Source organism: Lycorma delicatula, chromosome 11 (genome assembly GCF_047948215.1).
Source record: "Lycorma delicatula isolate Av1 chromosome 11, ASM4794821v1, whole genome shotgun sequence".
NCBI classification, from domain to species: Eukaryota; Metazoa; Arthropoda; class Insecta; order Hemiptera; family Fulgoridae; genus Lycorma; species Lycorma delicatula.
Window position 1 is genome coordinate 27,604,371 of NC_134465.1, and position 24,842 is coordinate 27,629,212.

Consider the following 24,842-nt stretch of genomic DNA (forward strand, 5'->3'; position numbering starts at 1 on the left):
GAAGATTAAAAGAATTTTTCATTCAATTTAAAAAAAATCACCTAATTTACGAAATGTTTCGTATTCAATTTCTCTCTTTAATTTGATCTACAAAAAGATTTTTTTTTAATATGGCAGCGTTTTTCAAAAATAAATGAAATTAAAAGACGTATGGTTTTTTTTACTGTTTACTATATAGTTTGAAATAGTATTTTTTCATGTTTATTTTATTTAAAATTATCTGTTGTTTTTATTTAAATCATAGTTACATCTACCTGTATATCAATTTATGATTGTTGTCCATTGAAGACGTACAGAGTTTTTTAATTGATTGGCCTGTGATTCTGGTTGGAATCGACGACTAAAAGTTTCATATTTTTATTATCTTTAGTTCTGTTATTATTTTTCTTTCAATTTTATATAGGATTAATTTAATTTTCAATTTTATCACCGTATTATTGTATTGTATTTACAGTTCTGAGTTATTTAAGCTGTATTTATATATATATACAATCTTGTCACTAGCTGAGATTTTAGTACTGCAAGACTTCATCGTGTAATTAATTTTGAAATCCAACTTGAAAATTCACAATTGATTATTATTCAATAAATGATTAGAATAATTGGATGGTAACCAATAATAATACAGTCTTTGGAGGATAAGTAGAAAGTGGAAATAATAAAGGACGGAAGAATAAGAATTATACTAGATTAACTAAAAGGTAAATTTGGAGTTATTAGGAATTGTACAAGTTTAATTAGAAATAGAAAAAATTGGAGTTACGGACATAATAAAAAGGATCAGTTTATAAAACTAGAATGAAATTTGTTTTATGTTTCAACCTTCAGGCTTGATGTTTCTCTCCAGTTTAGTGGTTAACAGAATGAGTAGTATATTTCTTCACACGTGTAATGATAAATAAATTATTATTATTACTATTATTATAATTATTATATTTTTGTGGTTTTTAGATTGAAATCTTTTTCCTTATTCCTGTTTAGCCACCGGGAATTACCTTCACGTATTACTTCAGAGGATGAACGAGGGTAATATGTATGAGTGTAAGTGAAGTGTAGTCTTGTCTTGTACAGTCTCATTTGTGGTAAATTGAAACCCAACCACCAAAGGACACCGGTATCCAGGATATAGAAATTCAAATCCGTATAAAAGTAACTAACTGCCTTTGCTAGGACTTGATCGCTAAAACACTCGACTTCCAAATCAGCTGATTTCAGAAGACGCGTTCACCACTATACCTACCCGGTGGGTTAGATTGAAATCTAGCCTAATCAAAACCTTTTTAGGTGATTTTTGATCAAAATGTTATTATTCTAATCGTTTTAGCTATGTTTTATCGTGTTTAATGATATAAAGGACTTGGGTGGGAGTGTCTATTAAATATTTGAAGTTCTGCCAATATTTTTAATAGTTAATTGAATTTTTGTACATATTATTTAAAAGAATATTATACCATTTATTATTATTTTTAAGTATAAGATAGCACTTGATCAGTGATAAATATTGTAATTCTTTTTCAATGGATTAAGGTTTAAATGCCATAATCTCTATTTTTAGTATAAAAATTGTTTATAAAATTTATTACGTAAGATGTAATAAATTATTGTAGTTAATTAATCAGTATTTATAACATATGGTAACTAAATAAATATGTACGCATAGCAATTTTATGGAAAAATATATTTTATAATACATTTCAGAGTAATTTTTATTTTTTCTAATATATTATTAGTAAAAGTTATTTAACGACATTTATTTATTTTTATCTTTTTATTATAAAAACGTTGCGATTCAAGATTTTTTTTGTCTTCAGTCATTTAACTGGTTTGATGCGGCTCTCTAAGATACCCTATCTAGTGCCAGTCGTTTCGTTTCGGTATACCCTCTACATCCTATATCCCTAACAATTTTAAACACTCTATCCTGTGTGTATGTTGATAAAACACAGAATGTAGAATGACATTTTATTTATAATATTCATTATTTATTTTTCAAAGAAAAATTGATGTCTTGTTTTGAAATTAAAATGTTTTATTTAGAAGTACACATAAATATGAGATTAGAGGAGAAAATTATTCCATTTGTTTTTTTTATCAACTGATAAAGAGAATATTGCAACAGTTTAAATATTGAATTATATTCAATCCAAATTTATACTTTCAGTCACATAATATTTACGTAAACGTCAATTTAACAGAATGAGAGATTATCTAAAATGATTATTAATTTAAGTACTGTACTACATTTATTTCCTTTCTAAAATATAAAATATAAAATATATTCTAAAATATAAAATATAAAACATGTTGTTATAAATCATGCGTTGAACTAGTACGAGTTTACGCCGCGTTAAAAAAAAAAGAAAATTATAGAACGTGCTTAGAACAAGTTTTAAAATTACAGAGAATTACTGTACGTAAATTATTTCTACGGATAACTTAACCTAACTTTGTACTCTCGCTCTCTCTTACGCTACTACTATTTATTTCTGTGTTTATGTGCGCACACGTTTGTGTGTGTGTGTGTGTGTGTGTGTGTGTGTGTGTGTTACAGAGTTATATCATATAATCAAAACTTGTCGGAGGAAATTAAAACAAGAACTGAATTCTGTTATCCAATAAAGGATATTAGGCATGTTTGCTTGTCTGTTTACATAGGAAGTTAAAAGTGTGATAAAGAAAGAATGATTATCATAAAAAAGAGAGTGTAACTGACCAAGTTTCCTGTCTTAACTAAATAAAAAAAACTGTATTAAAAAAATTCTTACTTTCACAGACAATGTTAGTAGCAAGTAGAAGTTATTCAATATAAAAACTATAAAATAAAATTCTATATGTAATAATATAAATAATGCTTTTTTAATAATTCTCCCTAATATAAATTCGTTTCAGTAACCTTTTACAAAACAAATATATAGAGTGAACCAATTCTTTTTGTCTTCAGTCGTTTGACTGGTTTGATGCAGCTCTCTAATATTCCCTATCTAGTGCTAGTCGTTTCATTTCGGTATACTCCCTATATCCTACATCCCTAACAATTTGTTTTACATATTCTAAACGTTGCCTGCCTGCACAATTTTTCCCATCTACCTGTTCCTCCAATATCAAAGCAAGTAACTATTCCAGGATTCCTTAATATGTGGCCTATAAGTCTGTCCCTTCATTTAACTATATTTTTCCAAATGCTTCTTTCTTCATCAATTTGCCGCAATACCTCTTCAATAAGGTATTGGGCAAATCGCCGCAGTTTTTCACTGTACCAATAAGAACCGGTATTTTATTTAAGAAAAAAATTAATTTTGTCAAAAATATTTAATACTTTTGTAATACGTATTACAATATAGGAGGATAAATATGGAATAATATGTCAACCAAATGACCGCTATGGTCCCACCGGGAGATGTCCGTTCTTTTAATAAAACTTTTAAGTACATTTTCATGTATCTGTCAGTCGGTTTTGTTTCAATACCGCGGTGAATTTCGTTCTTTAGCTATAAGAGTGTCAGTAAATTATTGGCATATACTTATTCTTCGAATAACCATAAAAAATGCAACCGAAAAGTGTTTGATCGCACGACTTTACTGATTTCCAAAATAAAAGATAGATGACCTGGAAATTTGATCTGAAATAATTTGATGGTTTCGCTTACTTTATGACTTGTTGTTGGAACCATATTTCTTCCATTTCAGACAAAAATAAATTCTCGAGCATTACACGATAACGAACAGCATTCAGCGTAACTGTAACATTAGCGTCGTTTTCAGAGATATGCGAGATGAGCCAAATCATTCCTCCAGTCCAAACTGCGCACCATTCATCACTTTTTGTGGAAGTATGGAATGCGCATGAAGTTTTCACTGCCACAAATTGGACAAAACTTTATTTATTCACGAAAATGTTAAACTGGAAATGAGCCTCATCACTAAAGATTATTTTCCGTTGAAATACATTCTTATGTACCAACATCCAATTGTCGAAATCTCTTTCTTGTTCTTGGTTTTAAAAAGCATATCTAGGAAAAATATAATTTTGTAGACATGAAGGAGATCTTTGCCAGAAATCATTGTATATTAACTCTTCTTTCTTTTTATGTTTAGCCTCTGGGAATTACCGTTCAGGTACTACTTCAGACGATGAAATGTAGGAGTGTAAATGTAGTGTAGTCTTGTACAGTCTCAGCTCGACCATTCCTGAAATGTGTGGTTAATTGAAATCCAACCGCCAAATAACACCGGTATCCACGATCTAGTACTCAAATCCGTGTAAAAATAATTGGCTTTACTAGGAATTGAACGCTGGAAGCTCTCAACTTCCAAATCAGCTGATTTGGGAAGATGCGTTCAACACTAGACCAACCCGGTGGGTTGTTGTACTGTAAACCGTGAAATGTTTATTTTATGTTTTATACTCATCTTGTGAGCGTCTAATTATTGAGGGATTACGTGTGTTTAAATTTATTAATCAACTCTTCAACGGTCAACCGAGATGGGGCATTATATCTACCGATTGAGTACTTAATTCTTTCATAGTTTACTCCAAACACCCCCAATTTTTGTTATGGGGTTTTACAATACATAAACGTTGCTCTAACATTTGACATGTCATTTTAATAACGTCTAAGTTTTATTACGATAATATCAAATAAGGCAGCTTAGAATTTTGTAGTTCGAAAATGGTGCGTAATTTAAAGTAGCAGTTCTTATTGATACAAGTTTTATATGGACATTTCATAACAGTACATTATACGTTATTTTTATGGTATTCTTATACTTTGCGTGTATCATTATCGATGGTTTTGAAGCTTATTAACTTGCTTCGTAAGAAAAGTAAAAAATATTGAAAGTAGTTTTATATTTCCCTATCAATTCTCTTTTCCTTAAAAAAAAAAAAATATTAATAATAAATAAGCACAAATAAAGAAAGAAGAAACTTTCTTTAGTACTTTTAACCAAACATTATATAAACATTTTAAATCCTTGAATTAAAAAAAAAAAAACAATAATAAAATTTTGTTCTATAAAACTCGTAAATTTTATTGCTTTTCTCAATAATGGCATTTTTAGATCTCGGATTTTTTACTTCGTTGTACGAAGTAAAGTAAAGTACTGTGATCGCAAAAAATTTTGGTTTTCAGATTTCAACGGAAATATCCATTTTGACTAGTTTCGGTGTGACGTCTGTACGTACGTATATATCTCGCATAACTCAAAAACGATTAGCCCGTAGTATGTAGAAATTTTGGATTTAGGACTGTTGTAACATCTAGTTGTGCAACTCCCCTTTTGATTGCAATCAGCTAAACCAAATGTGTTCAAAAAAGCCCAAAATAAAAAAAATTAGATTTTGGACTTTTTCTTAACTGCAGTAATAAGCCCTCTTTGATAGTTTTTCAACTATACATCATAAGTGATACTTATTTTCATTGTTTTTTCCAGAGTTATAGCCTAATAAACTTTTAATTAACGAAATATTTCGATCATAGAAGAGGAAGGCACATCGGTTTAATCCGACTTCACTCCTTTTTTTAATTTAATTATATTGATGTATTAACCTCTGATTGTAAAAAAGTTTTACAATAAATAATAATTCAATAATAACAATAAAAAAAAAGGTATCGGAAATTATTAATGAAATAGAATTTTATATACTTTTAATTTAAAAATATGTGTATATGTAATTTAATAGACGAACAAGGAATTCATGTGGTTTCTACATCAGATTGTTAAAAAAAATAAATTCGATACACAAATTAAATAAATAACACTAAAAATTTTAAGAAAATTTAATTTTATTTTTAACAATTTTTTTCCATTTATAATTAAATAATATGAATTATCTATTATCCTTTTGGATATCAAATCTTATTTATTGCTTTAAACAAAATCCGTAGTAAAAATTATTTTTTTTTAAATTTTATATAGTTTAATTCTGTTGTCCGTAAAATATTGTTCATTCTTAAGAAGTCCAAATAATCTTTCCGGAAATCTATAGATAAATATACTCTATAGAACTATACTTATAGTTTAATAAAATCAGTTGTAAACAATTCTATTTAGATTGGCCCAGCGGTTCTCAACGTTTTGCTGAACATCAATTCGTGGAAACTGGCATTTCATACAAATGGTATTTGGAGATTTACATAAATATTCGTGTAAATAATTTTTTTTAAATCGTTTGGAAGTAATGATAATTTACCAATTTTTATAACCTTTTCTTTTTGTGTGTGTTTGTTCTTCTGCTCCCCTGGGCGGGCTCAACAGTCAAGTACTACTCAGCGTAGGGGAGTGTCCTTGCAACTCTAATGAGCCTCCCTACCTACCGGAATGGTAGGTCGGCTCACAGGTTCCGGATCTTTTCCTTATCTTGCCTCCGCCTCTAACCGCTAAAGCCAGGGACATCGGGCCAGGCTATGCCGTTCCTTGGCAGTGCCCCAGCAGCCGGGTCTCAGTCTTTTTTTCCCCCAAAAATAACTCCTCCCACTTCTTGTAATCCATTTCCTTTGCTCGTATAACCGCAGCCAGTAATCTCTATTCAGCCATTCCTCTTTACCTCTCAACATATACTTTGTTGTAGTTTCCGGGGTAATCTCTTTTATGTTATTTCTGGCTTTTAGATCCTCCCAACGTGTACATTCAAAAAAGGTTTGGCAGGGAGTATCCTCTTGACCTCAGTACACACAATTTGGGAGCTCCCTTCTTCTTAACCTGTGTAAGTATACACCACACTCCCCATGACCGGAGAGGAATTGTGATAGGTAGTACCCCACGTCGCCGTGTTTCCTCTCCCAGCCTCGGTTCTATCACAGGAATAAGCTTCTTTGTCCACGCCCCAGTTGTAGCGGCGTTACACTTCTCTTGTTATTCTTGTAGCAAGGATTAGTGACATCTTCCCTGTCCATGCCCACGTAGATCCGTTTCATTTGGGTAGCCCGTAACTGGATCGGCGGTACCCTGGCCAGGACTCCTGCCGCATCCGCCGATACCGTTCGGTACGCCGCCACGATCCTTAAATTCATTCGTCTCTGCAGTGATGTCATCATCTTCACATTCCCCTTGTTCTTTATTGCCGAAAACCAGGCAGGCACTGCATACAACACTATAGAATCACTGTTATCATCAAAAGCTTTGTTTTAGCTGCAAATTTTATAAACCTAGGGCTGTTTATTTGAAATTAAAAAATCTGTTGGCTGTTTATTGAAAGAGGAAAAAATCGAAAAAGAGAAGAAGGGGAAAGGAGAGAGAATAAAAGGGGAAAGGGGAAACAAAGGTAAGATAAATAAAGCAAGAAAGAGGGTAGGGGAGAAATGGGAAAATAGGGGAACGGAAAAAAGAGAATATAGTAAAAATGAAAATTGGAAAAGGGAAAGGTAAATTTTGTGAAGTTCCATAATGTTCATTTTGTTAATGTTTTATCAAACTTTCAATTGTGTTCATTTAATCTATATGTATGTATACATATATATAGTTAGTCAGATCTAGCAATAGTGAAGCATTGCCGGGTCTGCTAGTTAATAAATAAAGACAAATACAGAAAGAAGAATCATCCTTGTAAATTTTTAATCCATGTGAAATTCGTAAAAAAATAGTACAATTATAAAAAAAGAGTGAATTTTCCTGCTGTCCGTAAAGTTTCACATAAAAAGACCTTTGAATACAAATTTTCAAGATAAAAAATTAACCTCACAGATATTTTTTTAGTACCGGTAAATAAAATTCATTTAAATAGATTTAATCAATTAAAAATTATGATATTTCCGTCCACTTATATTTTCAAATGTGCAACCTTTGTTTAAAAAAATAATAACCAAGCTCGCAGTGAAGTGGTGCGTACCTATTAATGATTTTTCCCCTTTAAAATAATAATAATAGAAAATAAATAATTTTTTTAAATTAAATTAATTTAGTCGTTATGAAAAATCGGGAACACTTTAAATTGAACGATTTCCTTTTAGAGAAATAATACTAGTCTATCGATGAGTTTCTAAATTATAAAATAATTAGATAAACCTGATGTATTGGCCATTTAACATTTACATAAAACTTACTATAAGTATTTATCAATTAACGCCAATTATTATTAATTTATTCCGTACCGGTTTTATTTCTTTAACATAATCTTATAACCGTTACTATATTTTTTAATTGATGGGTAATTTACCAGATAAGTTCAAAACTTGTGCACGGGAATATAGATTAGAATATTCATATTAGCATATAATTAATGTCGCACCTGACCGGGATTCGAATGCGGGACTTTCCGGAAGAGAGATCGAGACGCTACCATTCCGTCATGGATACTGCTCACCTTGTTAAATAATTAATATTTTTATATGTATAATTTTGTAGATTATATTTAATCGCTTTCCTTTTTAATTAACGAATTTTGTACTTTGTTTGATCTGATCGGTTTCATTCATTTTTTTAGGCAAATCTTGGAACACTTTGTGTTTTTTTTTACTTTCCCAGTGTTTGTAGCTAAAATAGGTATATTAAAGAGAAAAGTATAGTGATCGCGTCAAAAATTGAGTATCTGGTTTCTTTTTGCAAATATTTATGTTTTGGAACCCGACTAGTTCATCTAGACCAGGGGTTCTCAAACTTTTTGTGGCGCGGGGACATTTGAGATTGAAAAAAATAGTGGGGGGCGCAATCGGATTAAAAAATAAAAAAGTATTATGTCCTTTAGTATAACATATATTTATTATTAAAAGTCAAATTAGTGCGATCTTTGACAATGAATTTCATTTACTAATTTCTCATAGTCGGGAATATAAGATGATAATCCTAATCAAGGTTGACATTAGTAAGTCGAATATTCGTTGTGGAAAATAACGATTCGTACAAATATATTTAACCAAAATAGGATTTGATTTTGTAGGCTCCTTTTGTCAAAAGATTATACTTTTTATGGTCAACTAAATTCTAAAAATTTTCATTCGTATCCTGATATTTTAATATTATGTAATTTTGAAAATCTAAAATCTCTTCTTCAGTTTTCGATATTTCTTCTTGAAGAAGTTCTGCTGTAATTTAGCAGTTTCAGTAATGTCTCCTTGTGCAATAAAAAGATTTACAAAAAATGTAGCCACGGGTTCGGTAATGGTAAATTGCTGAAATCTAATTTCAAACTATTTTATAAGTTTTTTTAAGATGAGTGATAAATAATGTTAGGTCAAAATTATATTCAACAATCATTTTTACTTCCTTGTACGAAGTAAAGGAAGTATTGTGATCGCGAAAAATTTCGGTTTCCAGATTTCAACGTAAATATCCATTTTGACCATCCCTTAATCCATTTTGACTAGTTTCAGCGTGACGTATGTACGTACGTACGTATCTCGCATAACACAATAACGATTAGCCGTAGGATGTTAACATTTTGGATTTAGGACTATTGTAACATCTAGTTATGCGCTTTCCCTTTTAATTGCAATCGACTGAACCAAAATCCAAAAAATTAGGATTTTTTACTTTTCTTAATTGAAGTAATAAGCTCTCATTTAAAATTTAATTAATAAAATATTTGGATCTTAGGGAAAGGCACATCGGGTTCGAATCAGACTTCAACTCCTTTTTTTTAACCTTTTTTTTTAAATTTAAATATATTGATTTATAAATAATTAATTATTAACTTCTCATTGTAAAAAAAATTTAAATGAATAATAATTCAATAATCCTTCAAATAACGAATCGGTTCCGACGAAAACCGATTCCTACATTTTTTTTTAGTTTTTCAAACAAATTAAGGAATTTTGAAGGAAACAAAATTATATGGTATATTAAAAAATCTTAAATTAAGAAACAAAAAAATAAAAAAATAATAATAAACTGCCGTGCAAGAAGCAAACGAACGATAATATGTCACATTTTTAAATAAATAAATCAAATAACAAAGATGAATATTAAATTAATTGAAAGATTCTAGTTAATATAGTAGCATTTTTACTTACATGGCTGGTAAAAAATGTTTACTGGGTAGATAATTCCAAATTTAGTTGATTACATTTTATTGTCCTTAGCTCTGATTTAGGCGAATAATTAACCTCAAAAGAACTGCGATTGGTTTTGTAATTACGTCCGACGTTATGTTTTTTTTTTTTTTTCTAGTGACACAACACTGTTGCATATTAAGCAAATACATTTCTCCTTATTTTCGATAACAAAGTAGTCTTCTTCCCAATTTTTGTTAAAATAATAGGTTCGTTGATTTAGGTAAATTTTTTAAGAAACCTACCTATTGTAATTGGTACCATGATTTGAATTCCGAAAAATTTCGACATATCTTCGCGTTTCATTTCCCCCAGACCCCAAAACCACCGTCAGTTCAAAATTTTATATGTATATATTTATTCCCTTTCTTGTGGACACAAGTGCCGTAATTTTGCGCCAATCGCTCGCTTTCAAATTGATAGGTAAAATATAACGACCCAAAATCTCATCATATGTCGTTGAAAAGATCTCGACGAGGAGTTATTACTAATGTTAAGAAATGTCCGAAATCCAAAGTTTTTGGTTTTGTGCTTTTTTGAACATTTTTGGTGCAGTCGATTGCAATGAAAAGTGGAATTGCCCAACTAGATGTTACTATAGTGATAAATCCAAAATTTCAACATCCTAAGCTAATTGTTTTTGATTTAGGCGAGATATCTACGTACGTACAGACGTCATGTCGAAACTAGTTAAAATGGATTCAGGGATGGTCAAAATGGATATTTCCGTTGAAATCCGAAAACCGAAAATATTCGCGATCACAATTCTTCCTTCACTTCGTACAAGGACGTAAAAAATTACTATAGGATTATCAGAAGAATTTTCTGTACACAACTAAAAATAATCTTACAAATCGATACAGTAAATAAAACATTAGAGCTTGATCATATAAAAATAATATATCATCTTAAAATAATTTACAACTTTCCAATTTTGTTAAAAATAATTAATATGTACAACTTACCAATTCTTTGCTTCGTATTTCATTTAATTTAAAAAAAAAAACTATTTTGTTGTTAATTATAAATTTACGTATATTTTTTTTATGTATTTAATAAAACGGCAGTACTTATATAAGCAATAGAATGGTGTTAAACTTCTTAGACGATCTTATCAACTCTACTGGTTATAAGCGAATGTATTCCTTTATATTTCCAACTTAAATATTTTAATAACAAAAGATATACTAAAACCAGATCTTGTTCCATCTAATTAACAAAATAACTGATCTGAAAATTATTAGATTAAAAATAAAGTTGTTTATTTGTAAAATTTAAATAAACATTCCACCATGTTTTTTCATTTTTTCAATTATGTTAATTTTGAATGACAAATTTATTTTAATAAATTTAAAAAAAAACAAATGAATGAATAAGTAGCTCACTAATTACACTATTGATAATTTTTTTTTTTTTTTTCAACGAATCGAGAAAGAAATTATTATACAATAATATTGTATATATCATTAAAATTGTATAGCTTTGTAATTTATGGTAATAAAATTACACTTATATTGTTCAGAAATATTGCGTCTTCATGTCGATCTTTTTATATGTAAATTTTTTAGTTTTGGCATAAGTACAATATATATTACAATTTCAATTTATATTTTGTTTTTTACGTTTTTTTTTTGTTACTGCGTAAAACATTATGTAATTCGATTTCATTTGTCTAAATATTACGTTGTTGGGTTTTTTTGTTATGACAGTTGCTGATAATTAAAATAATGCTTTTATACACACACGCGCGCGCGCACATGCACACACACACACACACACACACACAGAGAGAGATAGAGAGAGTGAGAGAGAGAGGGGATGTTTCTTAAAATGGTGGACTATACTTTTTCGGATTCTATTTGTAAAACTAAACAAAAAATATTCTTAGCAAAAATGGCGCAATTTCTACTTCGTTCTCCCCCTGTCCATCATTTTTTATTTTTATATAAAAATATATATCTCAACTTTGGATAGAGGAATCATATTAATATTTGGTGAGCGTCTTTGTAATAAAGTTTTAAAATTAGCAAAAAATGAGGACTTAAATATCTTCGCAAATTACAAAATGGCGGCCATGTTTATTTTTCAGTCCGGTATATCTTCATAAATATAAGTTTTATCAAAATGTATATTGCTAAAATATTAAGTCTTTTATTTTGAACGAAGTGGTATTTTATTTTTTTAAATCGGTTAACAAATAGCCAAGTTATGGGAGAAAATTGATGTAATTTTGTGTCTGTTTTCATGTCCACCACTTTACGTTCAATTCGATTAAATATTAATTGTTTTTATTTATTGTTAATTCTAGTATTGTAAATTATTTCAAATTAAGTAATAATTTTCTCTCAATAATAGACCTAATATTTGTGACATAAAAATTACATCAATTTTCTCCCATAATTCGACTATTTGTTAACCAGTTTAAAAAAAAATAATATGGTCATTTTGTTCAAAACAAAAGGCTTAATATTTTGTTAAAACTAGTATATATGGAGATATAACGGATTGAAAAATAAACATGGCCGCCATTTTGTAATTTGCGAAGATATTTAAGTCCTGAACTTTTTGCTAATTTTAAAACTTTATTACAAAGACGCTCACCAAATATTAATGTGATTTCTCTATATCCGATCTTGAGATATATATTTTTATATAAAAATAACAACTTGGCGGTGAGGGGAAGAATGAAGGAAAAATCCCATTTTTTTAAAGGATATTTTTTGTTTAGTTTTACAAATAGAATCCGAAAAAGTATACCCAGCCCACCATTTTAGAAGCATTCTGTGTGTGTATGTGTTTGTGTGTGTGTGTATATATATATATATATTTATAATCGCATCAACAATTAAAAGTCAGTGACTTATCAGTTTAGTGTAAATTTACCCGTAAACCTGTAAGTTTTGAAGAAACTCAGGCCGACCATTCCTGAGATGTGTGATTAATTGATACCCAATCACCAGAGAACAGCGATATCTACGATCTAGTTTTCAAATCCTAGTTACATTTGTACGGATTTGAATACTAGAACGTAGATACCGGTGTTCTTTGGTGGTTGGGTTTCAATTAACCACACATCTCAGGAATAGTCGACCTGAGACTGTACAAGATTTCACTTTATTTACATTCATACATATCATCCTAATTCATCCTCTGACGTTAATACCTTACGGTGATTCCGGAGGCTAAAACAGAGAAAGAAAAAAAAGGTTGCAAATCCGAATAAAATCCCAACCGTATTGGAGTTTCGGATGGTGAGCGCCGCTGATTGTGCGGCAGAGAGAGGCTTGTTCGCGTTGTTTTGAATGATGTCTGTTTTCCGGGGAGTATGGTTAGTGGTGGGAGGTGGGGCGAATGGAGGGTTGCCATCAACGGTGGACTTTGTTCTGTTGGGGACTAAAAAATTGAGTACGTGTAATTTAATAGGCGTACAAGAAAGTCAAATGGTGTTCACATCAGATTTTTAATAATTCATTTTGGGAAGTTAAGATTAAATTAATAATTTGTTAAAAAATCAAAATATAGAAATTAAAAGAAATATATTTAAAGAATATATATATATTAACGTAATAAAGAGAAATATTATGCAATGTCAATTTATTTTCTTAGGGTTTTTAAGCATTAAATATTATTTTTAATTAATATTATTTCTCATATTATTTTCATTATTAAAAATGTATAATAAATTTTTATATTTTATGAAAATTATAATTGTAAATTTAGCACAGCTAAATTGAATTCAAATATAAACTATCATCAATTTTTAAAAAAAAACTTCAAACTAAAATTAATGAAATTAAATTATGTATAATAAAATTATTGTTTACATTAATTTGTATTGTACGTGGATTATAAGTTTTTTTTTTTTTTTATAACAAAAGAACTTTCTTTTGTTACGTAACAATATAGAAAATTAAGTATTATCCATTAGTTACAGGAGTGTGTATGTGTGTATTTATACGTGCACACGTTTCAGAAAAAAAGTTTTTAATAACAACTTGCGTCTCTATTGTATGTTTCTTGTAATTTTTTCATTATGTTTTATGAGGAGTTCTCTTTCAATTTTATACATTGAATCTATTGTCCGCGTACATATATATATATATATATATATATATATATATATATATACTGTTTTTTTGAACGCACTACCACGTTTGCGCCCTCAAGCGTGATATTAATTGACTTAAATACATACATACCATTTTTTATTTCTTTGCTTATAAAAAAACTAGAAATATTAAATTAAAAATTTAGTAGATTATTTATTTATTAGGTCAATCTGTAAAAAAAATATACGTGCATTATATCATAGTAGCCGGTCAGTGGACTACTCCGCCCCGTGAACCCCCACTGTGTTCATTATCCTCATCCTTGTGATAATCCTACCCTAGTAAAGGGCATTTGTGTGTGTGTACGTCCCCCTTAGCTGAGAACATGCTTACATGATCGAACATACTGCCCGTCAAAAAAAACATGATTTGTTTTTCTAAACTTTCTCTAAAAATGATTTTGAGTGTTTATAAACAATAAGTAAGAAGAAGAAATACCAACATATAAGAGCAAAAAAAAATAATATGCTTACATGTTTGAACGTACTGCCCGTCAAAAAATTATAAGATCTTTTCTTAAAGGTTTATAAACAATAAATAACAGGAATAATAATTATAAAATAAATTAATAAATTTTACTACCGTATTTCATTCATTCAATATCGTAGAATATCTGAAAACGCAATTATTTTCCATACAAATAAATCGATACTGAAAATACTATCGATTATCTATTTAGTAGATAACTTATTTCCTAATGACGAAGGATGCTTTTTTTTTGTTTAACCTCCGGAGCCACCGTTAGGTATTGCTTCAGAGGATATTACGTATGATTTGTAGCGCGTGTGAAAATGCCATGCCTGACCGGGATTCGAACCCTGGACCTCCGGATGAAAGGCCGAGAAGCTACCACTCGCGCCAAAGAGGCCGGCGAGGAAGGGTGCTTAACTGAACAATGGCGAACCCTTTTTTAGCTTTTCCTTGATCAATCTTCATCATTCAAAATAACATTTTTACACAAGAGGTAATCAGTTTTGGACACGTAATAATAACATTCCGAAACGCCGCCCGGAGGGCCTAGCTGCGGAGGCGTGCCCTAGGCACGCCCTGCAAATAGTGTTACTAATAAATAATAATTGGTTTGTTCAATTGATAAAAAAAATATATATTTGTAATTTCTTCAAAGCAACAGTTTGGTCTCGAAATTTTTCGAGCATTGGACTCGAAACTTTGAGTGAATTTTAAATAATCCATAAAATTCCTGAAATTGATTTTCATTAAAAAATAAAAACAACAAAAACGTTTTGACAATGTTGTACAAGAATTCACTAAAAAATTTCTAAATTAATTTTTAATAATAATTCATGAAAGAATATTGGAATTTTAATTTGTTAAAATTGTAATATCTCTTGAGTGAAGTCTACAATGTTTGATGATATAAAACTAGAATCAAAGAGAGAAAAAAGGACTGGTTTAGCGCAGCCGTACATTGATTCCTTAACTTTCCGCTTGACAAAGCCTTTAGCAAAGATGGGGACCCCTGAACGGAATGTATTTTTCAGTTTGTTAATCGTGAATCTGTAATCCCAGTTCATCGTTCATTTCATAAAAAATTTAATCTTTATCCTCCGAGTGACAATAACAGTCGTCGATAGCGTACGAGAGACTGTCGGTATTTCACGAAACTTTTGAACGTGTCATGGAGTCTTTCCTGTGTGTTCCTAAAATATTTTGTCGGTGACCGGTCGCGAACTAGTGGTGCCAGAGAAGAGAGTAATGTTTTAATAAACGCTTATAAATGCGTCAAAACCGTTTGCAGTTGTTGCAGGATATTAAGTCTGCCGAGTTCGCTCTGCTTCCCGATATACGATCAAAATATTGCAGCATGAAGATGTTTATTGATTAGTCAACATTATATCTTACTGGAAAATTTAAAAAGTATAATATTCCTATTTAGGGGCCAGAAAATCCCCAGAACTCTTACACTGTGAAAGAGATTCCCCAGATTTTAACGTTTTTTTTGCGATATGCTAAGCAAAGTTTACGGGCTGTTCTTTTTCAAAAAGCAAGCGTAACAGGACTTATTTATTCGGATATATTGTTTTTTTGTTCAATTGCAAGGTGAACAAGAGAATTCTATTTTTCACTAAAATTATGCACCTTCTCACTGACATAACTTTGTATAGAATCGGTTGAATGACGTTTTCTCGGACCGCTGGATCGGTCGACGTGGACCCAGTGATAAAACCAGTTTTCAGTGGTCTTCAGGGTCACCTTATCTGGCCCAATGTGATTTTTCCTTTGGGGTTTTATAAAGGATTCTGTATATGTGCCTTCGATACTTACTGATTTGCCTGATTTGAAGCGGTTATTGGTTCCATTAATCCAGAAATTCTGGTTAAAGTATGGGAAACAACTCTTACTGTTCAAGCGAATTCATTAATTTCAATGTTATTGTTGGCAGTGAAAAACGAGGAAGATATACCAAAACAATGTGCGAACAATCATTTTTCGCACATTCACAAAATTTATCTCATTCATTGTAAAAACTTAAAAGTGCGTGTGCGCACGCGCAAGTGTGTGTGTGTAATAATTTTTTCTCTCGAAAAAACGAATTAGTTATAATTTTAAGAAACTGATATTAACGTATCCAGGCATAAAAAGTTCTTTTTTTTCAGTTGACGTTTACGTAAATCTTTTTGTATACATACAAGTCATATTCAATTTTGGATTTTTTTAATACCACCTTTTTATTTAAAATAAAAACAAACTAGAAAATATTTTTCCATAAATATAATCTATATATATATATATATATATATATATATATATCACTACTACAGGGTGTCCCATATAAAACGCAATCCAACCTTATATTGGTAGGTATTGAAATAATAAAAGGGCATGTGTAAATGTAAATGTAATTTTTATTATTACCATCCATTACCTTACATTTAGAGTAGCTTCAATTCGTTTTACAGCGTTTCTTGCAACTTTTTTCAAAGTTTGTGGCTGGGTATTTAATACAGCTTGTTCAATATTGACTTTCAATCGTTAAAGTGTCGTGGTTTGTTGCTGTAGGCATTTTCTTTGAGGTAACCCCGTAGAAAAAAATCCGCCGTAGTCAAATCTTGAGATCTTGGTAGCCACAAGCCTCGACCGATAACACGATTACCAAAGAAGAATTCCTCGACGAAATCAGAAGTTGAACCTGCGTAGTGCGATGTCGCACCGTCATGTTGTAGGCAGCAGTGTCTGTCTTCCTCTTCCAAGAGTGCGATGAACTGAAATAAAATATCCTGATATCATTCTGCATTAATGGTGTACTCGAAAAAAATAGGACCGATTATTTTCTTCCGCGATATCGCGCACCACACGCCTGACTTCTGCGGGTGTAATTGTTTTTCGTGATAAACGTGTGGATTTTCAGCGCTCCAAATTCTACTGTTTTGGTTGTTTACGTAGCCGTCCAAATGAAACCGTGCTTCATCTGTGAAAAATAACGAATCCGTAACGTTAATTCCCTCACGCTGAAATCGACGGAACCGTTGACAATATTGTAGCCGTTTTTCTTCGTCGGACTCAAGAAGTCGATGAACCGTTTGAATGCGATAAAGTCGTAATTGGAATCGTTTGGTCGCCTGATGAACGGTTGATTTAGACAAATTAATTTCAGCAGACAAACGTCTGATCGATTTATTTGGCGAGGCGAGTAATCGGTCTTTGATTTCAGCGACTGTATCTGTATTCAACACTGACGCAGATCTTTTGTGTTTCTTGTTATTAACAGAACCATTCTCTCTAAACTTTGCGACTAACGTTAATACTGATGTTTTGTTAGGAGCCGATTTATCTGGGTACTTATGGCGAAACAAATCTTGCACTGCAACCGCTGATTTCGTACTGAAGTACGACTCGACAATGAAAACACGTTCATCTAGCGAAAACATCATCTTGTCTCTAGCAATACGCTGAACGTTATGATTGCATTGTTGTTACTATCGGTAGTGTTCTACTGCGTCGCCGCGATGTTCAGATGTTGGACGAGTCCATTTCAGTAACGAGTAGGGGAATAAGCTTGACTTTTGAAATTTCTTGGAGTGATTGATGGGTTGCGTTTTATATGGGACACTCTGTATATAGATGTCTTTCTCGTTTGTTCCCCATAATCGCGAGAACTACTGAACTAATCATTACAAAATTTTAACTGTAATTTTCTTATAACCACCGGAATATTTGTTCGAAATTCAAGCTTCACCAATCTTACTACTATATAAATCATAAATATATAAATAAATAATCTAAAACTTCTTTTAATAAATTTAATGTAATTTTTTTTTATCGATTATTGTCAATGTCAATATCAATATCGACTTCTTCAGAAATATACACTAAGGATAATGTCGCTGTCTACAAAAGATCATTTTGTATTATTATACACCTAAAAAATAAATTAGTTTTATAATCAAATTAAAGGGAATGACGATTATTTAAGTATTTAAGAACTAACTGAAAAGTTATTAGTAATCCAAATTAATCTGTTTTATCCGGTAGGTTATAAATAGCGATAACTCTGAGAGCAAAAATCCATAAATAATTACTAAAAACTATTTGCAATTTTTGAAGTTCTATACACAAGTAGCGCGTATGAAATCGCGAGATGGAATGTGAATTCAAAATAATTTTATTTGTTAAATTTTTAACGTTTTATTACTTCGCATAAATTAAAAAATATTTGTTCATTTTTAAATGAAATATTATTGTTGGACATTCTCTTATTAAAACATATGTATTATACCATATCAGTGTTTATTATCCTTAATTAACCCTTTGTTATTTTTTCTTTTTTTTTACAATGGTGTATTACAATATCATTATTTTAATTCGAAACTGTATACAATCATCCTGAAATATTAATGTATAATTTCTCATATATTCCCACGATATTTTCAAATGATTTCCCTTCTTCATATTATTATAAATTATGTAATAGTGTGGGTGGTTCAATCATGATTTCGTTTAAAATAATAATTTACGTGATCATGAAAGAAATTCTTAACGACCTTGACCCTGTCAACTAACAAACTAAACGTGACCTTATAATTGACTATATGTATATTATTTTTTATTGTTTGAATAATTTTTAAATTCTTACGGTTGGTTGGTTTAATTTTAATATAATTATAATAGTAATAATAAGTAAAATAATTTTATAATTTTTTTTTCAATATAAAAAATAAATATTTTTTTGGCAGTTTTAATCGAATAATTATACTTTTATTAAGTTAAAGAAAAATGCGTACTCATAATATACTGAATTATATGTATTATTAAATAATTCATGTCTACGTATTGCTTAGAATACGTTTTTTTTCCAAGTTATACTTTTATTTTTTTTTTAAGATTAAAGCAATTTAAGTCCGTAATCGTGATTTTGTTTCTCTCCTTTTTATCGTCTTGAGCATTACACGATAATCGATTAATGATTTTATTAAATTCTTTTTATTGTCTTAATGATAAATTGAAAGTAGCGACTAGTATAATCGTTTTTAAAAGTTCATCTGTTATTCTTTTGTTTTTGTTTAATTCTAACAATAAATTATGAAGAAATAAAAAATCTTAAGCATGTTTTCATTCTTCATCGGTAGATATAAAGGGATAAATAAATAAATACATAAAGAAAAAATAATAATGTATTTACCTGTAATAACAGGTACAAAATATTACCCTTGATTTTTTTTTGTTTTTTTTATTTCTACGAAGTGAAGAAAGTATTGTGATCGCTAAATATTTCAGATTTCAACGGAAATACCCATTTTGACTATCGGCGTGACGTGTGCACGTACGTACATATCTCGCATATCTGAAAAACGATTAGCCGTAGGATGTTGAAAATTGAAATTTTGGATTTAGGACAGTTGTTACATCTAGTTGGGCACCTCTCCTTTTGATTGCATTTTATTAACCAAAAGTATCCAAAAAAGGCCAGAATCAAAAATATTTGAATTTTGGATGTTTTCTTAACTGCAGTAATAAGCCATCATTGAGAGATTTTCAATGAAATTTCATAAGTGGTACTTATTATCATTGGTTCCAGAGTTATAGCCAAATAAAATGTTTTTTAATGAAATATTTAGATTTCAAATCCGACTTAATCTCCTTTTTTTAATTTAAATATATTTATTTATTAATAATTATTAACCTCTAATTGTAAAAAAATTTCACAATAAATAATATTCTGTAATAACAATAAAAAAAATATGACAAATTATCTGTAGTTATTAATAAAATAAAATGTTATCTACTTTTCATTTAAAAAAAAAAAAATGTGTATATGTAATTTACTAGGCGTACAAGGAAGTCATGTGTGTCCACATCAGAGTTTTTAATATTTAGATTTTCTTCTCGAACGACATAATCCTTCTTAATTTTTTCCCAACTACAGTTTCAGACCATTCATTTTTTCAGGTATGATAACAACGGTAAATAAATCGAAAGATAATTATTTACGTTCATTAAAAAATTATAAGTTAAAAAATCTCTTTCGGCACGCCGGAAGGCAAAGGTAGATTTCACCTGTGGTAACTAGGGGATAAAAAGGATTTCCACCTTAAAGTTAAGAAAAACTTCAAATTTACTGAATACGATAATCATTGCATGTGAAAAAAGTTTTACATGTCAAGCATATGACAAGCCCATCTTCTTACAATTCCAGCAACATTTTGGTCATTCCTTGCCGTAACCGTTGATCAAATCAAAAGCATTTTCAAACAAACGTTTTAGGTAATGTTTAGAGAACTAACGACCACTTTAAACGGACTCGATACTGTGCGTATTATGGGAGGTATGAATGTTTGTCTTCGAAACCCAATTTTTTCCACGCCCTGGGTCAATGGTTGGTGATATCAAAGGTTTTTTATATGTTTTAGGTTCTTATTCAAAAAAATAGTAAGAAATTTAAACGAATTCGATATTTTATTTAATAAGAAAGTTATAGCGATATTTTGTTTTTTCGAAAAACCTCCCCCATTTCCACCCGCATGATCCGATTTTGGTCGTTAACGAACTCGACCGAGATTTTGGGACGAGTTATTTTTAAGAAACAATTTGAAAGTGATTGGCTCAAAATTACGGCAGTTATCGTGTCCACAAGAAACTGAAATATATATGTATACAAATTTTGAAATGACAGTTGTTTTGGGGTCTGGGGGATGTAAAAGGCGAAGATATGTCGAAATTTTCCGGAAGTCGAATCGTGGTACCCATTATAATAGGTAGCTTTCTTATAAAATCTACCTAAAAATCATTCAGTGAATAAAGATTAATTATTAAACTTTAAATATGAATAAAACAATTTTACTGTTCCATTTAAGTAAACTTGATATTGTTAATTTGAATAAATATTTTTATCGTTAATGATAACGGTAGCGTTTCTATTTTTTATTCATCGTATAAAATATTTGGGTGTGTTTTTAGAAGGTAAACTCTGATAGGATGATAAAGTTAATTTTGTTTGTCAAAAAATCAAATCGTTCTGTTTTGATTTGATATTTCTTAATGAAACCGTTAATCATTTTAAAATATATATTACGTCTAAGTAAATTTTCATCTGAAATTCAATATTATATTTTGAGAGTTCCTTAGAAATCTCAGAATACAATATGATATTTAAACCAGGTATCTTTATTCGCTCCCATAAATATGAATAATGTAGACTAATATTTAGTTAAAAATTCTAATTTATACCATCTTATTTAAAAATCTTTGCTTTTTAAAAAAATAAAGATTTTTATTCATTTAAAAAAAATTATAATAATAATATCTAACTCTATCAAAATAGACAATAAAACCATTTCCGAATAACGCAGCACAGTATTTTTGTATATGAGTTATTGAAATGTATTCTTTCGTTACTATTTTTAATAAGCAACCGTTTAAAATATTCTTGTTTTTTAAAAAAAAAATTTTTGTTACAAAACCAATATTATTGTCGATAGTTAAAAAAAAAAAAAAAACATAGACGTCTAATTTATGACTACTCGCTATCCAACCTACAATGACTCCCGTTATTTACTAAAACTGATTGACGTATTTCATAAAGAAAAAGGTTATTTATTGTTGTCTATTTACGCCGACCTTACAACAGTAGTCTACCACAACATGTTGTTTTTATAACCACTCTTAACTCATCATGCGCCCTTTTTTTCCGACTGAATGCTCTTGCATCCCAACAACCATTTCTCTTTTTTTATATTATTTTATACCAGAGATGTAGTATTTTTTTATTATAAATGTAGTTTTACATTGAAGATTTACGATTTTACAAATATCAGTTATTTTTTATGTTACTTTGTAAGATTAGTAAATCACTTTTACAATATTTTATTAATTTTTTTTCATATTACTTTTAATTATACAGTTAAAGTCATTAGCGACTTATTTGTGTAATTAATTATACCGGTAAATATGTATTCTTGAACAAACTTAGGTCGACCATTTCTTAAACCACCGGGTTCTTCTACTGGTGGACGCGTCTTCCCAAATCAGCTGATTTGGAGGTCGGGAGTTTCAGCGTTCAAGTCCTAGTAAAGGCAGTTACTTTTATACGGATTTGAATACTAGATCGTGGATAACGGTATGTTCCTTGGTGGTTGTGTTTCAATTAACCACACATCTCAGGAATGGTCGAACTGAGACTGTACAAGACTACACTTCATTTACACTCATCCTCATTCATCCACTGATGTAATACCTGAACGGTAATTCACAGAGGTAAACAAAAAGGTAAATGTCGACTATTTCTGAGAAGTGTGGTTAATTGAGACCCAACTATTAAAGAACACCGGTAATTATGATCTAGTATTTAAATTAATATAAAAGCAATACCTTTATTAGGAGTAACGCTGAGAACTCTCTACTTCGAAAATACCTTTTTACGACGACTGATTTTAGACCAACCCGGTGGGTTAAAACTTGTAATTTTAATCGACCGGTAAATTGTTATCGTGATTTTTTGTTTTATTTAATTTACATATTTAGGTTACATTGCAACTACTATTCAAGATATAAAAGTAAGCTAACACTGTTTAACGCTCATAAATATTAATATATTGATTGATGTTTAGTAAATTAAAATGTTTAATTTATACATATTTTTTATACTATTTATGAATGTATAATCTTAAATAAAAATCATAATCACATAATTGATAAATTAGAACAACATTTGTTTTCGTGTTAATATAATAATTTAATATTAATATAGGTCATCATAATAATTCAGATTGTGAGTAAATCTTTCGAACATGACGCTCTCACAGCGACTATTGTGCAAGCAGACACTAAATAACAAGGAGCATTTCATACAGGCATGTTCATACTCAACGCAGCTAAAAGGTTTTATCTACGTTTCATTGGGTTGATACTGGAGGGTCATGAGATGTTCAGTATGTACTTCTTTTATTCTTGGGGGTCGTGGAGCTAAAAAATATAAAAACCACTGCTAGAGCTGTGTTGCAAGGTGGAAAGTACTATAACAAGACAAAAAATTGGGTATGGGATTTTTTCCATTTCTCGACGATTTTTTCTCTCGCCCTTTTCTGTTTCCATCTTTCTCCATTTCCCTTTCCTTATCCCATTTCTCTTTCCCTTATTTCCTTTCCTCCTTTATTTTTTCCTTTACCCTTTCCATTTCCTTTTCTCGTTTTTCTTGTTCCCCATTTTCGTTTGTTTTCTTTTTTCCATTTTCCCTTCTTCCCTTTTTCGAGTTTTCCCTTTTTCCCTTTTCCTCGCGCGTAAATCTGTCCAGTAGTTTTTTAGTCTATAGTGAAACACATATCGGAAACATTGAAATTGAATCGGAAAATATTTGGTATAGCGTGTGTTGCTTTTACTTCCAACAGATAGCGCTATTTTTAAAAAAAAAAACATGTTTTTACTTTTCACAGGTGTGACATCTTAGGTATATAAATAGTAGGTATATAAAAACACGCGTGTATTCGAATGCAACGTTGTGTCAAAATTTTAAAGCAATCGGTGAAGAACTTTCGGAGATTTATGATTTTGAACAAACATTTACATTTTTATTTATATGGATTATATAAAGTACTAACACAGCGGTTTAATATATTTATAAAGTATTTGAATTTTCAAAAAATAATAAAAGAAAATATATTTAAAGTTTAATTCGAAAAATGTGTTCGATCTTTTGCATTCACCAAACATTGAATATCAATCTAGGTTATTATTAGTCTCAAGAAATTAAGCACACAAAAATCTGTGATGTGACTTCTGATATGATTTTTTATAAATTTCATTTTGGAAGTGTATTTGCAATCGAATTCTGAAGTTATTTTCTATTAAAAATTTCGTAAATTTGTAAATCATAAATCTTCAAATTTATGATTTTGAACAAGCATTTACATTTTTATTTGTATGGATGAATGATTTATGATTATTTATTCTGCGATGCTGTTTTGATCTTGATTTTCCTTTATCTTTCCACCCAAATTTTTAGAGGTTCTTGTTTTTATTCTTAATGTAATACATCTACAAATGCCTAACGTGTTCCGTATAACGTATAATTACGCGTACATTGACTTGAATGAATATTTAGTTAATTTTTTTTTTATTTCTGTTATTTTTTAGAAATGTTTATTATTAATGATACAGAGATTCTCCTTTTTTTTAATAAATTTGTTTAGGTTAATTCGTCGTTATTATTTGTATTAATTTAATTCAGAGATTGAATAATAGTAGTAATCGTGATAAGAAAAGATAAAAATATTACCTGTTGTTTATTGTAAAC

The 24,842-nt window shown here is 29.9% G+C and overlaps 1 protein-coding gene and 1 long non-coding RNA gene across 3 annotated transcripts in view; one reads left to right on the plus strand and one right to left on the minus strand.

Moving 5' to 3' along the window:
• LOC142331997 (uncharacterized) overlaps positions 1-1,389 on the plus strand; it is a 30,297-nt gene extending 28,908 nt beyond the window's left edge. Inside the window, exon 3 of the long non-coding RNA XR_012758116.1 lies at positions 982-1,389. This is a non-coding gene — a long non-coding RNA (uncharacterized LOC142331997). The remainder of the gene's footprint in view (positions 1-981) is intronic.
• The window catches only part of LOC142331996 (alpha-N-acetylgalactosaminidase-like), a 162,085-nt gene that overhangs the window by 66,804 nt on the left and 70,439 nt on the right, over positions 1-24,842 (minus strand). Inside the window, exon 1 of one of the 2 annotated variants that reach the window (XM_075378047.1) lies at positions 10,952-11,109. The exons of the other annotated variant lie outside the window; for it this stretch is intronic. Within the exon in view, the coding sequence (XP_075234162.1) occupies positions 10,952-10,974 (23 nt within the window). The 5' untranslated portion in view covers positions 10,975-11,109. Of the gene's footprint in view, positions 1-10,951; positions 11,110-24,842 lie in introns of those variants that run through there. 2 annotated transcript variants of the gene reach the window in all.